The sequence below is a fragment of the Pollachius pollachius genome (assembly GCF_949987615.1).
Source record: "Pollachius pollachius genome assembly, chromosome: 1".
Classification (NCBI taxonomy): Eukaryota; Metazoa; Chordata; class Actinopteri; order Gadiformes; family Gadidae; genus Pollachius; species Pollachius pollachius.
In genome coordinates this window covers 14,755,242-14,775,157 of record NC_136934.1, presented here as the reverse complement: position 1 = coordinate 14,775,157, position 19,916 = coordinate 14,755,242, and the positions used below count along the sequence as shown (strand labels likewise).

Here is a 19,916-nt window from a genome sequence, read left to right as displayed (position 1 = left end):
TCCCACTCTCACTACTATCTTCCAGAGGTTAAACAAAAAAAGGGGAATGCCAAATGCCCTGAAGGTGTCAATCACTCCATTTCCTCCATCCGCTCCCACCATCTCCTCTTATTCCCTGGGAAAGCCTTCTACCTCCACAACGACTTTGGGAAGACTGCTCCGATTCAGCAGATGCACATAAATTCTAGGCCTCCTACTCCGTGGTTTGGTTGCGATCCACGGACGGCCGTGAGGCCAACTCTACACAAAGAGAGGAGAGTCTGCTCTGAATTACAGGGCAAAGATCACGGCCACGGCTTAGGAAGGAATTGGTAAATTGCTGATCTCTTCGCTACATTTCAGTACCGCATTGTGCATGTGTGTGTGCGTCCGTGTGTGTGCATGTGTGTGGGCGTGTGTTTGTGTGTTCGACGTGTGTGCGCGTGTGTGCGTGGGAGAATTTGCCTTAAGAATGAGAGCAAAATGTGGATATCTAAAAAGATATACACTGAATACAAACATATATACAACACACAACATTGCAATGACATATCTGTTGATTCTTCTTCTGCCTCTCTGGAGGAAGCGAGGCACTAGCGACACTCCAGGCATCCACGACCGCCATCCCTGATCCTCCAAGCGGAGGAGGAAGGAAGTCAGCATGGGTTGAGTGCAGCGCGAGAACATCCATGGCTATGGCCACGATCAAACACCCAGCGAAGGAGTGACAACGCCAGGCACGGCGAGCGGGCCGGCCGCGTGCGACGCCTCACGGAGCCGCCGCTGCAACCGCAGAGCAGCCAGGCTCGCACCAACACGCTCCAGGGCACGTCAAGGGGCCAATTCGTTTTGTGAGTGTGTGTGCATGTGCATAGACTTGAACACAAACACACTCACACACACACACACACACACACACATCTCTTTACATTAGCAGACAGACATCCAGTGATCAGTTAGAGCTGTCCTCGGGCTATTACTGGAGACAGCATGTTACAGATTGCAGCTGGTCTCTTAGCTTTACTCAACCTTGCTGTTTTACCCACTGCTTGCCTCTTATAGAGGAAGCGAATAATTAATAACTGGTATCATTCCAATAAAGCCATTAGCAATCAAGGCATTAGTTAAGCCTCTTACCCTCTCTCCCCCGCCCTCTCATTCACCATATCTCATTCACCATATTTTCCACCGCCCCCCCCATCACATCTCTCTCTCTCTCTCGCTTTCACCTTCTCTCCATCTCCATCCATCTCTAATTATCTCTAATAAATGGATTGCTTCAGAGAGGCTGAATGTAGGGTATTTTTGAAAGTAATGAAAGCTATATATATACTATGACCACTATTACCACGCCTCAATTATTTCCAAACATCAAATTGGGAATTACATTGTGTTACACAATTTGAAGTTATAATTTGTCAGGTGCTAAATAGAATCTGATATAATATAAAGTGCTAAAATAATCTGTAACACTTAATCATTGTTCAGCTAATCGTGTCTCTGTGGTTGTGAGGAATGCTAGCAAATTGTTGTAAACAACTTTTGTATTTCCCCTTGTCCTGAAATCGATGAAAAAACAGTTGTAATGGCAGACCCCTGAAAACAGCCTCGATCTCTCTTGCGTTCTAATAGTTGCGTGTATTGATTCCGGAGGCTGGAGGTATTTATACCAGCGCAATATGGCCGTGAACAAAGAGCTGCTCAATTAAGACCTCATCCATTATTCACATCACGTTCATTTCCCCAACTATGTATGGACAGCCTTGAATTAAGACAGACGGACGAATGGACAGACCAAAGAGATGAACGATTTGAATATTTATTATGTATTGTGAGCAGTATAGCCAAAAGAGAAATGGAAAACAATTAACAAAAGGTGTGCTGATTCAGTCAATGACTCTGCATGGTTCAAAACATCTCAAATACACACACACACACACACACACACACTGTGGACAGTTTGTGAAAGTATACACATACTAATAGTCGACCCTATCATTGCGCTTTTAGGGATAAATTGCAGTCCCTGAGGGGAGTTCGCATAAAACCCTTAGAGGAGCGTTGGGAAAAGCTTCCCAGAAGGACTGGGAGAGAAGACTGAGCCAGTATCTGTGCTCTATTTCTGTACCCACAGGGGCCCCGGCTAACCGTACCACCGCCACACAGGGCAAGTTACCGCTACACTGCGTGTCTCAATCTAGCATAAAAAATCGCTACTTTACAACTGCTTGTTGGAAGGATTGACATATTTCATGGATGCCCAGGGTGAAAGTCTGTCAGATTGGCTTTCCTATGTATTTCCAAATTGTTTTATTTTATCTATATTCAATTTTTATCCCCAAATGTATTTATGGAGGTAAAGCAGGTTTGCGGGCTATCGAAGGTTGCTAGTTCAATACCTAACTCCTCCTAGCGGAGTGTCAAGGTGTCCCTGAGCGAGACACCTAACCCTAACTGCACCCGAAGAGCTGGCTGTTGCCTTGCATGGTTTACAATGCCGTTGGTGTGTGAATTTGTGAATAAATGGCTGAATATAAGCAAGATTGTTGTTTGCTCTGAGTGGCCATGAGTGGCCACTGGTCAGAAAAGCGCTTAATAAATGTGGTCGAACTACCATGTGTATACCATTATGTTATTCTTATTCCCATTACACTTTGGTCGATTTGTGTCTTTATGTGGACTGCAAACCAAAATAACTATTCTGAAAGCAAAAATGAGCTTTTTCAGATTTTAACACACCAGGACAGATCTATTTTTTCAATCAAATAATAATAATCAAGGTCAAAACCTTATGCATTACAATCAAAAGTAATTATAACAAAATAAATAATTGCTTTAAAAGTTTTGAGAGCAAAGGACATGTATTTGAACACAAAAACAACCTTCTGGGCTGCATTTCTTTCCTTGGTCAGGCTGTCTAATGGTTTGCTCTTGGTGCCATTTCTTCCTCTGCGTTTAGGCCATCCTATGAGGGTAAGATTTGTGCATCTTTGTTTGCAAACAAAAATAAGATACTGAGACAAACAAAGCTGAAAAGTTTGAAGAAGAAAGAAAAATGAGATGCAACCAAATATTACATAATCGAGATCAAAAGTATATGCATTTCAATTAAATTATGCAAGAAAACACACAATAGCTTTAAATATTTTTGAGAGGGAAAATGAGCTTAAATTCTGGATGCATATGGTTGTCTAATTGGTTTGATCTCGACGCCATCTTCCGTGCTTTTGCGACGTAAAAGTTTATGGTTGCGAAGTAAAACATTTTGGTTGCAGATACAAGTCAGTGAAAGCATAATTAAGAAAAAAGTCCACAAAAATACAATTGTTGGGACGACTTTTTTCCCTACGAAAGTCAGTAAGAAAAACAAAATAAATTTGCCTTTTTCCTTTCAAATGACTTTCTGTTGAAAAGTCTTCCCTCTCCCTCAGTGTATGAAGACGTCACAGCGGAATGTAAAAAAAAAATATCAAAATTGATTAGGCCCATTAAATCACCACAAATTGGCATTCCCCCCTCCCCGATGTTCAGGGTCGGCCAACCCCCACAGTACAGTGGGTACGCTGCCTGCCAGGCGGTGATGCAACGGCATCTGTTATATCTCAGATCCCGGTGCACGTGGGATTGTTCTTGAGTTACGGCCTGGGAAGGGGCCGCCGCGCTGGGCGGACGTGCCTTTAAAACAGCCGGCGTGAAGCAACGGGGAGAAAGTTTGAGGTAACACGTTTACAGTTTTGTGTTAACAACATGATTGCAGGCCCCCTACCCTAACCCCCCCACAACCCCACCCCGCGCCCTCTTATCGCCCCTTAGAGCCTGACAAACCTCTTAGGCTGATCAATAATTCAAAATGCCTGCTCATAAAACTGTACATTTTGTCATGAGTTATGCAAGATGATGTTATATACCCATCAACGCTCATTAAGCATTGTACACAGGATGGTCTGATGGGTGGCGGTCACATTTCAAAAAAACAAAAAATATCATCAAATGGGTCTAGGTTTTATATGTTGTACAACTCAGATGACTACGCAGCACACAATACACATGCAAATTCTGAAAAAAAAAGGATGTTTAGGAGAAGCAGGCTATATATGCGTAGCTTTTCAACTGTGCCCCTCTAATACAGGCTGGTAGTGTCTCTAATCAGACATCTGGGTCCAGGGAGATAACGCCCCAGGTTTGGGACCAAACTAAAATGCATTTGTCAAACTTTGGACGCCGGGTGATCTTTTCATTAAGAGAAGATCTGCACCCTGACATTTACAATGCCCGTTAAAATGAAGATGTATTACATATTTCACGAGGTGGCAAAAGAGACATCCATCTCACTCCTTGCCCAGTCACTGTCTCTCTCTCGGTCTGTCTCTCTCTCCCTTAATGAAATGGTGTCCAGTTAGAGGTTCACTAATTTCAAGCGCACTGCACCGTCAGCCAGTGAGAGGTATATACTAATCCCCCGTTTTGAGGCCTGATGGAATTTTTTACGAGGAGCGATAAAAGTATTTTGGGGAAGCTCACTCTGTCAGGTTCAATTGCTCAGAGTGACGAATCAGGCAGAACAGTGATATCCCATCTGCTGTGTACCCAGGATGCGCCTTAATGTGCAACGTGAAAAGGATGAAACCAGTCTATTTGATGCTCAATACACCCAATATTTGTTTGCGTGTGTGTTGGACACATTAAACCAAAGCATGTTCATACACAGAAGAATGGACCGATCATCACTCATCAACTTCCACTCAATATTTACGATGTTTAGAAGAAAGAAGCACATGTTTTACACAATGAAATAAGAAAAAAGCTTTTCCCATTAGTTTATTTTTCTCACACTACCCTCTTATATGAGGAATGCCTTTCAACCAGTTTTCACAGCTTAAATAGATCCCATATAAAGTAGAAAAATCTTGTTTTGCGTGTGCTCTAGCCATAAATCACACAAAACGTCCAACACGAGGAAGCTGTGAGAATTGATCTAACAGCTACCACACTGCCAAGTCACTCTTACTCACTGTGACATGTCAAAGAAGACTGAGAGACGACGGCGTGCTAGGCTGGAGGAGATCATGCAGTAGGGAGAGGGCGGGAGGGAGAGGGAAAACAATGAGAGAATAAAACACATTTAAGCTTACCCCACGGCCTGGCAGCACAATGTGACAATACCTCAAGTCACTTTGGCTAACAGTACCGACTCAATCTTTAGCACATGCTGGCTAACCATGCCTCAGCCATTTCCCCCAGACCCCTCACCAGACCCCTGCCCTCTCCCCGCCTTCTACACCTCCTTAACCGCACCCCGAAAGCCTGCCGTCAGCATTTACTTCTTTATGAAAGGCTTTGATAGAAGCGTGATTTGCATGATTGCGTTTTCCATACCTAGCATGAATAGGCCAGCAGGGATGAATAGCTAATAGCCTATCAGAGTTAAGTAGCCATCTCAACTGGCCTTCACATAACAGCTCCTTCAATCGGCTAATGAAACAGCTCTGGCGCTCTCTGTCGTTGTCTATATCCCGGCAACAACACCCCCACCGCCAGTGCCACTTCCTCCTGGCTCATCAGGAGGATAACCAAGAGTATGACAATAAAGAAAATTCCATAATATTCTGAGACTGATGGCTCTGAAACTATTATATATGCTTTCTCAAAACGCTCGGGAAAATATAAAATTGGATGTTTTCATTGTCTCTCTGTTCATTATAAAGTTTGACAGAAAGACTTTTCTAGACCAAACAACAACAATGCTTGTGCCATTTGTACCATTTAGTTTGATACACTTGATCCATAGCAATACAAAACCCTTTGTGGTTGCAAAGGTTATTCTGGATGTGTTGTGTCTCTTCTATTAAACACCTGAAGCTGCTGTATGGTAAGGGCCCTGCTCAGTCCATGCACTGCCATATGGAGAGATCACTAGAAGGTTCAAACCACGACAAACATTGGACCCTTCTTTGACCTCCATTTTGGACCAAGTGAGGTGACGACTACATTTCTCTCTGTGCTGATTCTGGGCACCGCATCTCCTGGTTCCCACCAGCCGGTAACGCCATACGCCTTCCAAGTACTTCATCTGCAGATCTTTTCCCATCTGAACCTTGCACCTTGTGGTGGATTTGTCATGGTCCAAAGGTATTTCCATCTGGTGTACTCTCATGGGTACTGGGCCACCATGCAGTTTAAGTATTGCAAATCAAGAAGTTGGAACTGTACACCTGCAACGAGAACACCCGTAATGACTTTTTATTTTACCCTAATCGCAACATTTCCAATGACCAAATACGACTATATGTGACACATTTCCTATTTAAAAAAATAACCACAGAGCCGTTCTCAGCATGGGCCTTATTTCAGACCTGTGGCCGTGCATTTATCCATGTTCATGTGGTGTTTGTGTGTGGTCCGCAGAGAGAACAGGGCCCATTTGACTGCCTTTCGGTGCATACGTGCGCATTGCTGTGTGTTACAGCAACCGCTTGACTGCTTTTCCCATCTGGCTGAGCCAAAGGAGCGAGGGAGGCAAAGCTTCATACCACAAGGTCAAAAGATCGAAACCACACTCTTTATTCATATTTTTTTTACCCTCCTCGGGTGATATCAAGCCCTTATTTTCCCCACCTTTTTTTACTGCCTCCCGCAAGGCTGAATTTCCGTAATCTTCTGAATCTGCTGCCAATAGATTTCCCACCAGAGTTCCCACTCTTATTGAAGATTCAGCAGAGGAAACCGAAAGTACTCCCTACCCTGATGCAAATACACAAGACATACATACACACACATACACACATTCACTTACCAACATGCGCATGCAGCCACAGAGCCACACACAGTTTCCCTTTCAAAGTGAAATGAAAAAAGATGTCTCTCACACACACACACACACACACACACACACACACACACACACACACACACACACACACACACACAAAGCTCTAGAGACCGTCTTTAATAGTCTTTGGCTTCTAAGGGCCGGGACAGGGGCCTGGAGCAGAGGGGAGTTTAAATAGTGATCACTCTGAAGAAAAGTAGGAGAGCGCGAACCGGGGAAAAAGGGTCCAAGAACGGAGCATATAGGAGCCAACGAGAGAAGTAAAAGACGGTGGGGGGGGCGGGGGATAAGTATGCAGAGAAAGTGGAAGATAGTGAATGAGGAATAAATGAAAGATGCGAGAGGACAGCTGATGGCAAGTGTCGTCCAGTGAATAACAACCCAAAAAAAGGTGGCTAGGAAGGGTAGGAGGCAGGAGGCAGGGGGGTGGGGGGGTTGGGAGGGAGAGAATGTATAAGTCTGAGCAAATAGTTATTACCAGTGTCTGAAGGGCGGAGGCGTGAGCTGAATAGACGGGGCTTTGAGGAGCGGCGCTACCTGCGGTGATCGGGGAGCAGCACTGTACGGCCCGGCAATCTGAGTAAGGCTTAGTGGCTAATGGAAGAGGACCCCTAAGAGCACCGGTATGGGCGGCTCGGGTAGGGGGGAGGGGGATGGAAGAAACACAAAAAATGACACCAAAGGGAAAGAAAATGACAACGTAGGCATTTCAACGTGCCCCAAGATCCGACCTCCTGAGACCGTCGTCCACTCCGACCGACTTCTTGTTCCGACATTTCCCGTCGCTGTTAAAAAGTGTCAAAGCGAACACTTTGTCGGGCCCTGACATTAGATTTGATCATTGCGAGATCATCACATCAAGGATGTGATGATCTCGCAATGATCAAATCTAATGAGGATGCATTTCACCGGGTCCTACGTTCTGGACCAGATGTCACAACGTCAATGAAGTGAACGAAAGACAGTAGTAAAAACTTTTGAGGAATTCACTTGGAAGGACGTCTTTAGCCAGCACTTCTAATGCAGCCCTCATAGCACCATGGGTATAGACAAACTGCCTGGTGAACGCCTACAAACCCTGGAGTACCTGAAGCCCTGCCCTCCTTCTTCTCTGAAGGGGTAAACAGAAGCAGGAATCGATAGAGGATCACAACAGCTGCACTGCAGCGCGAGGTGTGTGTTTGATCAGGGAAGCCCAGCCCTGTCCACCACAGCAGAGGCCGCACCAAACACCAGGCACTGCCAGCAATTATCTGAATGGATTCTGCACCGATATGCGGTCTGTTGCTGAATCACACGGGGAAAGATGAATCCAAATGAAAGTCTGATGTGTGTGTATTAGCATAGAAAAGCGATCGCACACATGCATAACGGAAGAACATAAGGCGATACAGTAAGCGTTACACGTGTGGATACAAATATTGTGCAGATGTGCACGCGCGCACACGCACACGCACACACACGCACACGCGCGCGCACACACACACACACACACACACAAACACACACACACACACATACACTCACCTCTTGAACAAGTTATTGAAGAAATCGGGGGACTTCTCAGGGCCAAAGCGGTTTGGGACCGAAATGAAATGTCATAAAGTTTTAAGGGGAAAGCATGGCTTCTTCCACAGAGTAGGTATCTCAAGGGTCTCTATTCATCATTATGTTCCAGCCCAAGTTTAAATCACAGATTCAGATGGTGAGCTGGCCTTAGCCAATGAGACTGGGTGACTGGATGAGTGCGTGAATGTCTGTCTGTGTAAATATGGGACAGACATAAGTCTGTGTCAAACTATGAGCTGCATGCTACTACCAGTGCTAAGATATAGTCTAATTCACTGAAGTACAAACACGATAATATAGTTAAACAAAGTAACATTCAGAATGAAAGAAAGAGTGATGGATGCAGGCCAAAACACACAAAAAATGACCACGCTACACGCCAAAACAGCAGACACACACAAACGCACGTGATGCGACACACACACACCAATACATAGAGTAGGTGTGACAGTCAGCAGTGTTGATTCCCTGGAGTCTCTAATGTACATCTGGTAAACAACAATGGCTGCTAATAACTACAATTAAATCCTGATTCAACTCCGTCGGGGAGCAGTGTTTAAAATACCAATTTGAAATAGTAAATCAGCCATGCAGCATTAAACCTTTCTCCACGCTTATCTCTGGAGACTTGTCTACTAAATTACACAAAACACACACACAGATACACACACACACACACACACACACACACACAGGTGTGCGCGCCAAACAGACACACACACACACACACAGAGACACACACACCGCACACACAGCAATGTTCCAGTAGCCCCCTGGTTCTCTCCCCCCTGCCGTGATACGTATAATTCCCTTTCTTCTTTCAAATAAAAATTGACCACCCTCCTTTTCTTCTTTCTCTTCGCCACCGAAAAACCACCACCGACTTTATTAATCAGAGCCTCGCTGCTCTGCATTAGCATAAAAGTGTTCCAGCGCTCAGAGTCCCTCCTAACAAGGACGCAAACTCCTGATGCACAATTAGGCTTCTAAACAATGGAAGCTAATTACAGCGCAGGTATAGTGCGACCTGCAGGGAGCGGCTGATCCGGTGGCTGGGGGTCCCAACTGCGGTCCGCGTGGGACCCAGGCGGTGCCTGAGCGGAAAAGCAGTGAATTAATTTAGGCTGGCTTCATTAAACTCTGCTCCGCTGGCCCAGTGTTGCGCCCTTCCTCTGCCGCTCCCAGACCTCTTCCACCGGGGCCGTGGGGACGCATGATGGGGCTAAATCCCGGAAAGGAGGAGGGTGGGGGAGATGGATGGATGGTGCAAAAGGAAGAGAGAATGAAGGAGAGAAATGATGAAAGAAAAAAGGAAAATGATGAACAGACAGACATACATACAGACTGACTGCAAGAAAGAATTTAATTTTTCAATAAACAATGAAAGAAAGACAGAGAGAGGGTGTGACAGACAGAAGACAGAAAGAAAGTAAATGTACGCGAGGAAGAAAGAGGAGGAGGGGACGTTGCGTCAGTGGGTAGTCGGGGATGGGATGAGCGGATGTGGTGAGAAAGCGCATCAATGCGTGGTGAACGTTCAAATTGATTATAATCAATTATAATAACAGTCGCAATTTCAAACTTACAATACGGTATGTAAACACAAATTAGCTGGAAACGTAGTGTGGTGCTCATTGTTTTGATTGTGTGTATGCTAATAATACCGAATCCGTATTTACATAATGAATCGCAGCAAAATAATCAGTGATAAAATGACAGATTGCATAATTGCATTGAGTAGTTTTGTCGATAATTTAAGTTGAATCGTTGTGAGATAAAAGGCTTGCACCCGAATAGAAAGGATACAAATAGAGGGGTGAGACAACGGAAAAAGCCGGAATCCGAGGAAACAAAAAAATAATGGATTTTAATTAAACAACACTCTTGAAGAGCTTAGATATGACCCAGGCAAAGCCACGTTTCCAAGTGTCCATGCATTCCTTTGATGACAAAGGAATGATGGCTCTACAATCCTATAGATTAATTTTCCTTTTTCACACATTGCGGTTAAAGTAACAATGAAGAGATATAGAACGTATAAACTGGTATTCAACCAGAGGCCAGAGGCCAGGTTTCCCTGTAGTGTGAAACAAGGGCAGGCTGGCCCCACGGTCTCTTTACCATTTAGATTAAAACAGCAACTGTCTGACCCTCACTCTGGATAACCATGATAGGCCACACCCCATACTGTGCCCTAGCTGTAAGCACAACCCACACCAAACCAGCAAACAAACACAACGTATACCTAAAAGTCATGTTCACACGAACAAAAGTGGGGCACTTACTGATTAACAAGGAACGTCATTTAACATTTTTCACCTCCAAATAATCCCACGTTATATTCCGATGATAACGGATGGCGTTTTTAGTTTTTTTTTACACAGATACCTCATATTGTTGAGAGTGTGCCGGGGAAGCGCTTATTTACTGTGGCAAGGTAAAATCTGGCAGGAATATAATATCTAATGGAGGCAAACAAATCATAACATTCTGAAGAAGGGTTGTGTTGACGGCTAGCTAAAAAGGCTGAACGAGTAAATTACTAATACTGACGCATCGGGCATCTTGACAGAAGAACCATCAGACACTCCATGGCGTCAGTCCTGCACATTGTCACACTCTCTGCCTTAGGTTCCTCAAGGGTGTGCATCGCCCTCAAGCCAGCAGAAACTCAGAGCAAAGAGCATCTCTTTCTGAAAACATTACCTACTTGCTCTGCAGATCTCAAAGTTTGAGCGACTCAAATCACTTGAGCACATGGCCCATAGATCAAATGTCCATGTCTTTGGAGGAGGACAGCTCATTCACATTAGTTTCCAACTGAAGTCAGAGAGTCTGGAACAGGACGCTCCAAATGGACATTATTAGTGAGAGAGAGGGCGGGACTTCTGACAAAGAGATATCTGGGCTAAACCAATGAAAATTAAACAGAGAGAGAGGGAGAAACTTCTGATGTAGGGATTTTCGTTTCTGATACATATTTTGGATATTGCTTTGTTAATATATATATATTTTTTAAAAACATGTCTTCCCCTTCTCTTAGTTGTTACTCTTGTCAAGTTCATCGGGGGATTGCTAACCGGCATGCACAGTCTGTAGAACACTGTAGCCCCAATTAGGACTTAACAAGCATTAGTCTCAGTTCACTACTCTGATGACCCTGTCTCCTATGTTGATCTAGGGCAAGGTACCAGTAGGCGGAGTCAGGAAACTTGTCAGCTGATGTGGTGCACTGGGCCAGTAGGGCCTGTAGGCATCATAAGGTGTGCCACCATGCCATCAGTAAAGTAGCGTTCCCTTCTCACACACGCAGGTTGAATTCTGGTCCTTCTGTTCTGTTGTGTCCAACCAACACACGTTCCATTCATATGCTACACACACCGCACGACTAAACAGTCTTTGGGTTACAGCATTATACTGTTTAATCAGAGTGAATTCAAACACTACTTTATTTATGAACTAAAATAATGTGAGGACTCTGATTACAGAGCCTGCCCCTAACGCTGCATATCCACAAAGGCTTTCAGAGACAAATATGGAGAGCTAATTTGTGCAATAAAGTGAAAATGCTGATCTTGTTAAAGTGCAATTTGACACGGGGTGAATTATTCATCGTTCTTAGAACAACCGTCTCATTACATGCTCCTGATGACAGAGCTGTTGGTGGATAGAGGAGAATTATAAGGATGAAGAAGATGAGAGAGCTGAGGACGAAGGGTGTATTCTGTTTGTTTGTGGTGTCTGTGATACACAGTAAATGAGTACAATGCATAAATGCATCAATATGTTTCAGAATCAAATTTGTATTTTTTTTTTTGAAATTACACAAATGGTCTGAGCCGAATATTAAAAGACAAATACTAATATTTAAAAAAGTGATTACGACAAAAGGATGGGAAATCGGAGAACAGTCTACCCACACTTAAAAATGGAAAGATGAAAAGGGTTGAGAAAGAAAATTATACAATCACATCGTGTTTCAGTCGCCTTGTTCTTGTTCTGGACATTTCTACAAACCCTTTGGGTAGATACAACCACAGCAAAATCCAATCCAAAGATATTAATGTCTTCTATATCAATTCTAATGTCTCCCCTAATCATCTGCCAGACTGATTATTGTGTTAAATCTTCAGCCATTGCTTGGAAATAGCAGGACAGATTGTGAACATATCAATAGAAAACTTAATAAGAGGGAGGGAGTGATGTCATTGCAGGAAAACGAGACATTTATTTATTGCCATGGTTCAAGAGCCCTGGATTATGTTCAGAACCCATTTATGAGACACTTTTCAGATGGCCGTCTTTGTTCACACAGCAAGTGACAGTATTTCTAAAATCAAATCTCTGTGCAATCCAAGTAATAATGTCACAAGTTTGCCTTCAATCATTTGAAATTAAAAACTTCTCCACTGTACGACTAAACATAGTATTGAGACATTAGTAGTTCCTCAATAAGGAACAAGACCAACATTTACCACCAACAAGATGCTTCTTTAACTTGATTCCCTGGCTCAGAACCCCTGGGTCAGGCAGCCAACTTATATTGTGCTGTGACACGATGCCCTTGAGCAAGATATTAAGAAGCCAGACTGACTCTGCTTCCTCCCAGACCTCTCCCTGAAACGGAGTCAGAGTTACATTAACATTTCCTTGAAATGTGATCCACAAAGCATCAGGTCATGAAACATTTGGAGGCAAGCTACACAGAAAGAATCTACAGTACAACAAAAGTAAGAGCCAAGAAAAAACTAAGCAAAAAAAAATCCCCAAAACCCATAAAGAATCCGGTAGAGACGGGACTCGAGACGGGAAGTATATTTTTTTAAGAACATTTCCTTTAACATTTGATGTTATAAAACGACGACTCAAGCAGGCTGAAGTGGCAGCCTCTTCAGGGGGAGGCGGGAGACGCCGAGGCGTGGCAGGCCTGCGGCGCCGGCGGGCTCCCTGCCGCCGCGCTCTCCCGGATCCAGCTGTTTCGCCTTTCAATGCGTCTCCGCGCCGCGCCGCAAACGTCGCCTCTATCGGCGATGCAGATCAGGGCGCTGGATTCTGACGCCGCCATTACTCAAAATTAATAACCGTGGCAGCCTGTTTATCAGAGCACACTTTTCACCCGTGCCTGCCAGAAATAATCACCTCGGTGTTTGCACGCGTGTGACTGAGAGCGGGCGGCGAGAGTGGACGGACGAGACATGGTGGAGATGGCGAGGAAGAGGCAGAACGTGAGTTTGCCTTGGTTGGTTGGGGGTTGGGGGAGGGGGGCAGAAGTGAATGAGTTTGATTGAGTGCAAACCCAAAAAAAAGAATAAGAGGAAAAAGAATACGAAGATGACAAGATGAAAGCGAAGAAGGCCGGAAAGAAAGTAATCAGGCAAAACAAGGAAATAACTAAATGGAACCCACGGTGATGACAGACAAGCCATTAAATGGCTGGGGGATCTGTTTTATGTGTAGGTGTGGCTCCTTCTTCGCTAATCACTCCTCCGCCATCAGACATTATTACTTTCTGCCTTGGCACCTTTAATTCCTTTCAGATTCTGCACACAAAGCAACACTATAGCTTCTTTTTTTTCTTCCCGCTACCTCCTCCTGTCTCTTGTGCATTCACTCTACTAAGCAGGACTTTAATCTCTGCTGACAGCGGAATCTGCTCCGACAAAGCAGAGCAAATAAAGGGAAAAGCCCCAGGTTTTTGATCTACGAGCCGCACTGAGCGCAGCGTCGAGACCCGCTCTGACTCCCAACAGCTGTATGGGAGGCAGAGCGGCGGAGAAAGACCGCCGTGGTAGAGAGAGACAGAGACAGAGAGAGAGTGGGGAGAGAGATAGTGAGTGGGGGGAGAGAGATGAGTGGGGAGAGAGAGAGAGAGAGAGTGGAGAGAGAGAATGAGTGGGGAGAGAGAGAGAGAGTAGGGGGAAAATTAAAGAAAGAAAGAAAGAAAGAAAGAAAGAAAGAAAGAAAGCCAGAGAGAGAGAGAGAGAGAGAGAAAGAGAGACACACATACAGAGGATGAAAGACGGAGAGGGAGAGAGAACAAGAGAGACAGACAGACAGGCAGATAGAGAGGGAAAGAGGGAAAAGTGAGAATGGGTAGTCGTGTCTAGTTGACGGCAAGCACAGAGTGCTGAGGTGTGCCCTGTCTGGTCTGCGTTTATTCAGCCGCAGAGCGCGCGTGTTTGGATACCTCAGCCCACGACAGCTGCCGTCTGCCGGCGGACACAATCAGACCCGGGGATCCTTGGGACTTTGTGGTTCTGTGTGCAGCGCTTGCTCCAGCGACACACACACACACTTTGACGTGTTCAAACCAAAAAATATTCAAGCAGCACCTTGGTTTTGGCTCGGATTGGACGAGGACGCATCAAGACATGGCGCCCTGCTGTACATGAGGACGGAGTGGACAAGGACGGGCCCCAGGGCAGCTGTCCTGAAGATTTGATATGAGATGTCGGAATAAGGAAATGAAGGAAAACAGACCTAGAACAAGAACGAGACAAGGACAAATGTCCATCACTCCCGTGCTCACGCACAGCTGACATTTGTGTTGGCATTTAGAAAACACCGGCCAACAGCAGGATACAAGAGGAAATGTTAAAACAGTGCTCTGGACAGTAATCTAAGGGGTGATGTTCTAGTGTGGTCGCACTCTGCGATTTGACACCTTAAACAACCCCCCCAGGCAGGGGTCCAGCACCTCTCCCACAGGTCTCTGATCTCTCCCACCGTTACACCACTATAATCAGGCCCACAGCTTTAAGCCCAAACCAATTTGTTTCTTGTTTTGTTTTTTTTTTGTACAAAATGAGTTACTGCCAGAGAGTGTTGTAACCACAAGACACAGGGCCGATAGACAGAGCGTGGGTAAATAGGAGAAAATGAAAAGTAATGGTCCGCATTCCACACATCCTGCACTGCAACCAATCAGGTTAAGGCAGCCAGTGGCTCTGCAACACATTATCGATCACGATGATGCATTATATTATCGGAGGGCTCTGGGGTTAAACTCTTTTCCAAGCATCGCTACAGCCGCCAGCTGGCTCAGTAGCACAGGCAGCTGTGAGCGGGCCCCTCGGCATGCGATCCATTCCTCCCGGGGCCCCGGATCGAAGCAGCAAGTGTTTTAGGTATGGAGTGCGTGTGCAAGACATCTTTCAGGGGCGGGAGGGAGAAAGCTTCACCCATTGTTCTGGGTTATTAACAAACGTTGGGAAAGTCAGTGAACCCTCCAGCTCACCGTGCCCCCCGCCCTTCCAGACATTTTTCATCAGTGTTTTTCATAGAGAGGGGAGAGAACAAATGTAGATGAGCCAAATTGGGCTGTGATTTGTTCATGGACAAAGAAGCGAAGATTAAAGGGAGCGAGTGGCAATGGACGAGCTGCCTGAAATGAGAGATAAATTACGGAAAAAGGTGAAAGTAGGGAGATAAAGAAACAACGAGAAAGAGAAGAGAGGATAGAGAGAGAGAGAGAGAGATGCCAGGATATGCAAATTTTTTCCATTTTCAACAATACTTAAAATAAAATAAATGACTCATTGCCATAAAATAAATGACTCACTAAGTACTTACTCCAGCCCCAGTAGACATGAGTGTGATATATGAAATATAATGGTTTTGCAACAAAATAATAATAATTTAAACCATAAATGTGAAAAACATCTGTGAAATCTGTGACATAGAAAGATTTTGAACATGAAAATACATTTTGTGCTATCTTTGAACCTCCATTTTACACTTTGTTCTGAAAACGGAGAGCTGCCCTATCCCACTTTGATTCGGGGAATCTCACACTGCACTTTCAACAGCAATCATCCCAGGAGAAGATACCGAAAATAACATGGCTGCTGTTATTCACCAGGAAAACATCACTACCACTATCCCCCCCCGGAAATGATGATGACCATAAATGGGCATCCTGCTGCCGCAATCAACAAAAGGAAGTCCAAATTCGGTCATCAACATTAAACATCAAGATGCTGGTTTTTGTGTTATTTCTTACGGGTGGCTGGGTGAAAGGGAATATGGTTCAAAAGTGAAAGAGGGAAGAGGCCGAGGGACAAATAGTTCACCTCAGAGAAGAGAGCCGAGGGTCGAGGGAAACGGCCCAAGCTGTTGAACTCCCACTGCGCCTGCTGGCTCCACTAGCCCCTTGTTGAGGGACAAATTGATCCGGGAAATGAGGGGTAATTTCCCCTACCTGTTTACAGCATGTCATCTCTTAACCAATACCCCTTCACACCCACCTCTCCAACATGGTTGCCTTGGATAAAACACTCTGCTCCTCACCGTCTCCCTCACACCCATACACACACACACACACACACACACTCCCCACACACACGCTGTTCCAACCTCTAGTCTTCCTGCGTTCTCACAGCACACACACCTACCCTGCTGTCCTCTCCGTTGGGTCCCACAGTGCGTGTGGTGAGGTATTAAAGCAGCTGTTTCCTAGACTGTATCAACATGGAGGCAGCATAGGGAGCAGCCAGTCGGGGGAGAGAGAGCGAGAGACAGAGCGAGAGAGGCAGGTGTACAGTGGCTGTAACAATGTGGACCGGATCAAACAGAACTACCAAGAATACCTGGGCACTGAAAGGGAGAGAGTTCGAGTGGGAAAGAGGGGCCGATGTTGGGAGATGTAGAGAGAGAGTTTGAGAAAGGGGCTGAGCAGGTGGTACGTAGAGAGAGAAAGAGTGATGATAAGAGTGAGAGAGCTGTAGAGAGAGATATAGACAGATATAGGAAGAGAGAGATGTAGAAGTAGAGCAACAGAGAGCAAGAGAGAGAGAGAGATGGAGAGAGGGAGATAGAGAGAGAGAGAGAGAGAGAGAGAGAGAGAGAGAGAGATTGAATCTCGACGTCTCCCTGTCTTCTGTCTGTCATGCCACAGCTATTATGAAGCTCCGCTAATCTATCGCTCCACAGGGTGGGACACAAGCTTCTCATTGGACCACCTCAGACCAGAGAGGTGTGGTCTGCCTGGGACCGGGGTGGATGAATGCAGGAGCTCCAATGGGCTTGTTGATATGGTTGTGTATTATAATGGCGGCACAGAGACACGCAGACACTGGCGCTCTAATCCAATAACTCTACAAAACAGCCCCATAAATCCAATGAGGACCACATATACACCTCCTGCCCCAAAACATACAGAGTAAATACCATTATTATATCAATGCAGTCTCAAATCACTGCTGTGCTGTGTGTGCGGTTATTTGTGTGCGATTGTGTGTGTGCGATTGCGTGCTTGTGTGTTTGTGTGTGTGTGTGTGTGTGTGTGTGTCTATTCAATGGGAAATGGGAAAAATGTATGCGTGTGCAGCGTTTCTTTTTGGATAACTGTGTCTTTGTGTGTGTGCGTGTGTATTAGTGTGCGTGTGTATTAGTGTGTGTGTATTAGTGTGCATGTGTGTGTATTAGTATGCGTGTGTATTAGTGTGTGTGTGTGTGTGTGTGTGTGTGTGTGTGTGTGTGTGTGTGTGTGTGTGTGTGTGTGTGTGTGTGTGTGTGTGTGCACGCAAGCTCCCGATAAAAGCAAGGACTTGATAACACCAGGCACTCCACTGAGGATTCTCCAGACTCCATGCTTCTTCTGATTGAAGAGAGAGGCTGGGATGGTATTACCATAGCACATGGCAACAGTAAACTCAATAATCCACATGTGTGTAAGCACGCACGCGCACACACACACACACACACACACACACACACACACACACAGACATCCCTGCGTCCATTGTTGCTATGCACTGTGGCGAATCCAATATTGTGTTAACACTCGTAAGTCAGGATGGGAGGGCAGTCGGCTGGGAACCCATAGCCACGGCCATAAATCAATAGATTAAACAGAAACATATGAATAAACCACCATACAATAAATACAAAAAGATGTGGTTTACACTAGCCGTCACACACGGGCCCTCTAGAGGGCCCTACCCCCCCGTGGTCCTGGCAGGGGGAGACGCTGTGACGGCCGCAGAGCGAGCGAGCAGGGGCAGAGCCAGGGACCGAGAGGAATAGCTTCAGTTCTCCTTGTTGCAACCTCTGTCATTTAAGCTGGCGATTGCCCTTGCTCTCCCAGTGTTTTGTGGGCTGTACAAAATGCATAGTATTTTTGTGTTCCTTTTTTCACACTCATTCTATGATGGAGTAATCGGCAATCAGCAATGTTGTCGTACTCTCGATCATCATTACGGGGCTAAAGCACACATGATTTTGTTCAGGTTTTACCTTAAATTAGGTGAAGTTAAGGTCCTGCCTTACAATAATGTACGTGAACCTTACAAAGTATGTGCTGGCACAAAAGGCATTTGAAGGGATACACTAATGTGTGTGTGTGTGTGTGTGTGTGTGTGTGTGTGTGTGTGTGTGTGTGTGTGTGTGTGTGTGTGTGTGTGTGTGTGTGTGTGTGTGTGTGTGTGTGTGTATGTGGCCTATTAGATGTGCTGATGTAATCCGTGTGTGTAACAGCGTGCGTGTGTGTTCGCCTGTGTGCGTTTGCGTGTGTACCTGTCATTGATGCTCCAGTTGAGGCAGAGGTTGAGAGAGCTGAGGTTGTGGCATTTCCTCACCACCTCCATCACCGTCTCATTGTTGAGCTCCGAGATGTGCCGCAGGTCCAGGATGCTCAGACTGCGGAGCTGTGTGGACACAGAGGAAGCACAGGGGGAACACGTTAGAGTCAGGGTAAAAGGGTACCAGTCAAAGACGTGAAAATCAAAATTGGAACGGATATAAAAAGGAGCGAAAAAAAAACGGGGGGAAAGTAGAACTAGTTGTAGTCGTGGTGGTGTTAGAATAAAAAGTAAAAATGAGAGGAGAAACAAAAAACATTTTTTGGAGCAATGGAAAAACTTCTAATAAATGGACTCTGTTCAGCAGAATGCATTAATAATCCATGCATTCTCAAATGTACAACATTAAGCGACAAATGTGTTTTCGCATTATAAAAATAACTAGGAAAGTGTCCCTCGCCTGGGGCCAGTGGTGGAAGATGTGAGATGATCTTTTATCTTTTATTAATCCCTCTTTCCATCCTGGATTCCTCTAAGGAACAGGATTTGATTAATCTTCCTGTAAAAGATATTCACTTCCACACACACAGCACATCTCATTAACTCATACAAGTTACTAGAGAGGTCCCCAGGTATATATTCCAAGACAGACACTTAAAAATACAAATACACACAAATAATTACCGCGAACACACACACCCATACACACAGGCTTTTGCACAACAGACACTCTGTCAATACGTGTGCATACACAAAAACACACACACACACACACACACTCTAGGGATGCAGGATAATAGCGGCGTGACACTGGAGGCGGTCGCCATGGTGAGGGGAGCGGGGGGTGTGATGGTAGATGTCACGGCCGGGGCTAAAGAGCAAACAGAGTCGGTGTTGTGTTTAGATGCGCGGGAGCCTTTTGTCCCGACATACATCTAGCAGCGTGAATACACAGGGAGAGCCAGATCTGAAAAGATCCCTGTGAGCATTAAACACACATGTAAACAGGCAGATTATCT

General features: G+C 45.2%; 1 protein-coding gene across 1 annotated transcript in view; it reads right to left on the bottom strand.

The window, feature by feature from the left end:
* The window catches only part of fbxl17 (F-box and leucine-rich repeat protein 17), a 198,410-nt gene that overhangs the window by 105,389 nt on the left and 73,105 nt on the right, over positions 1 to 19,916 (bottom strand). Inside the window, exon 8 of the mRNA XM_079739659.1 lies at positions 18,893 to 19,023. Within this exon, the coding sequence (XP_079595785.1) occupies positions 18,893 to 19,023 (131 nt within the window). The remainder of the gene's footprint in view (positions 1 to 18,892; positions 19,024 to 19,916) is intronic.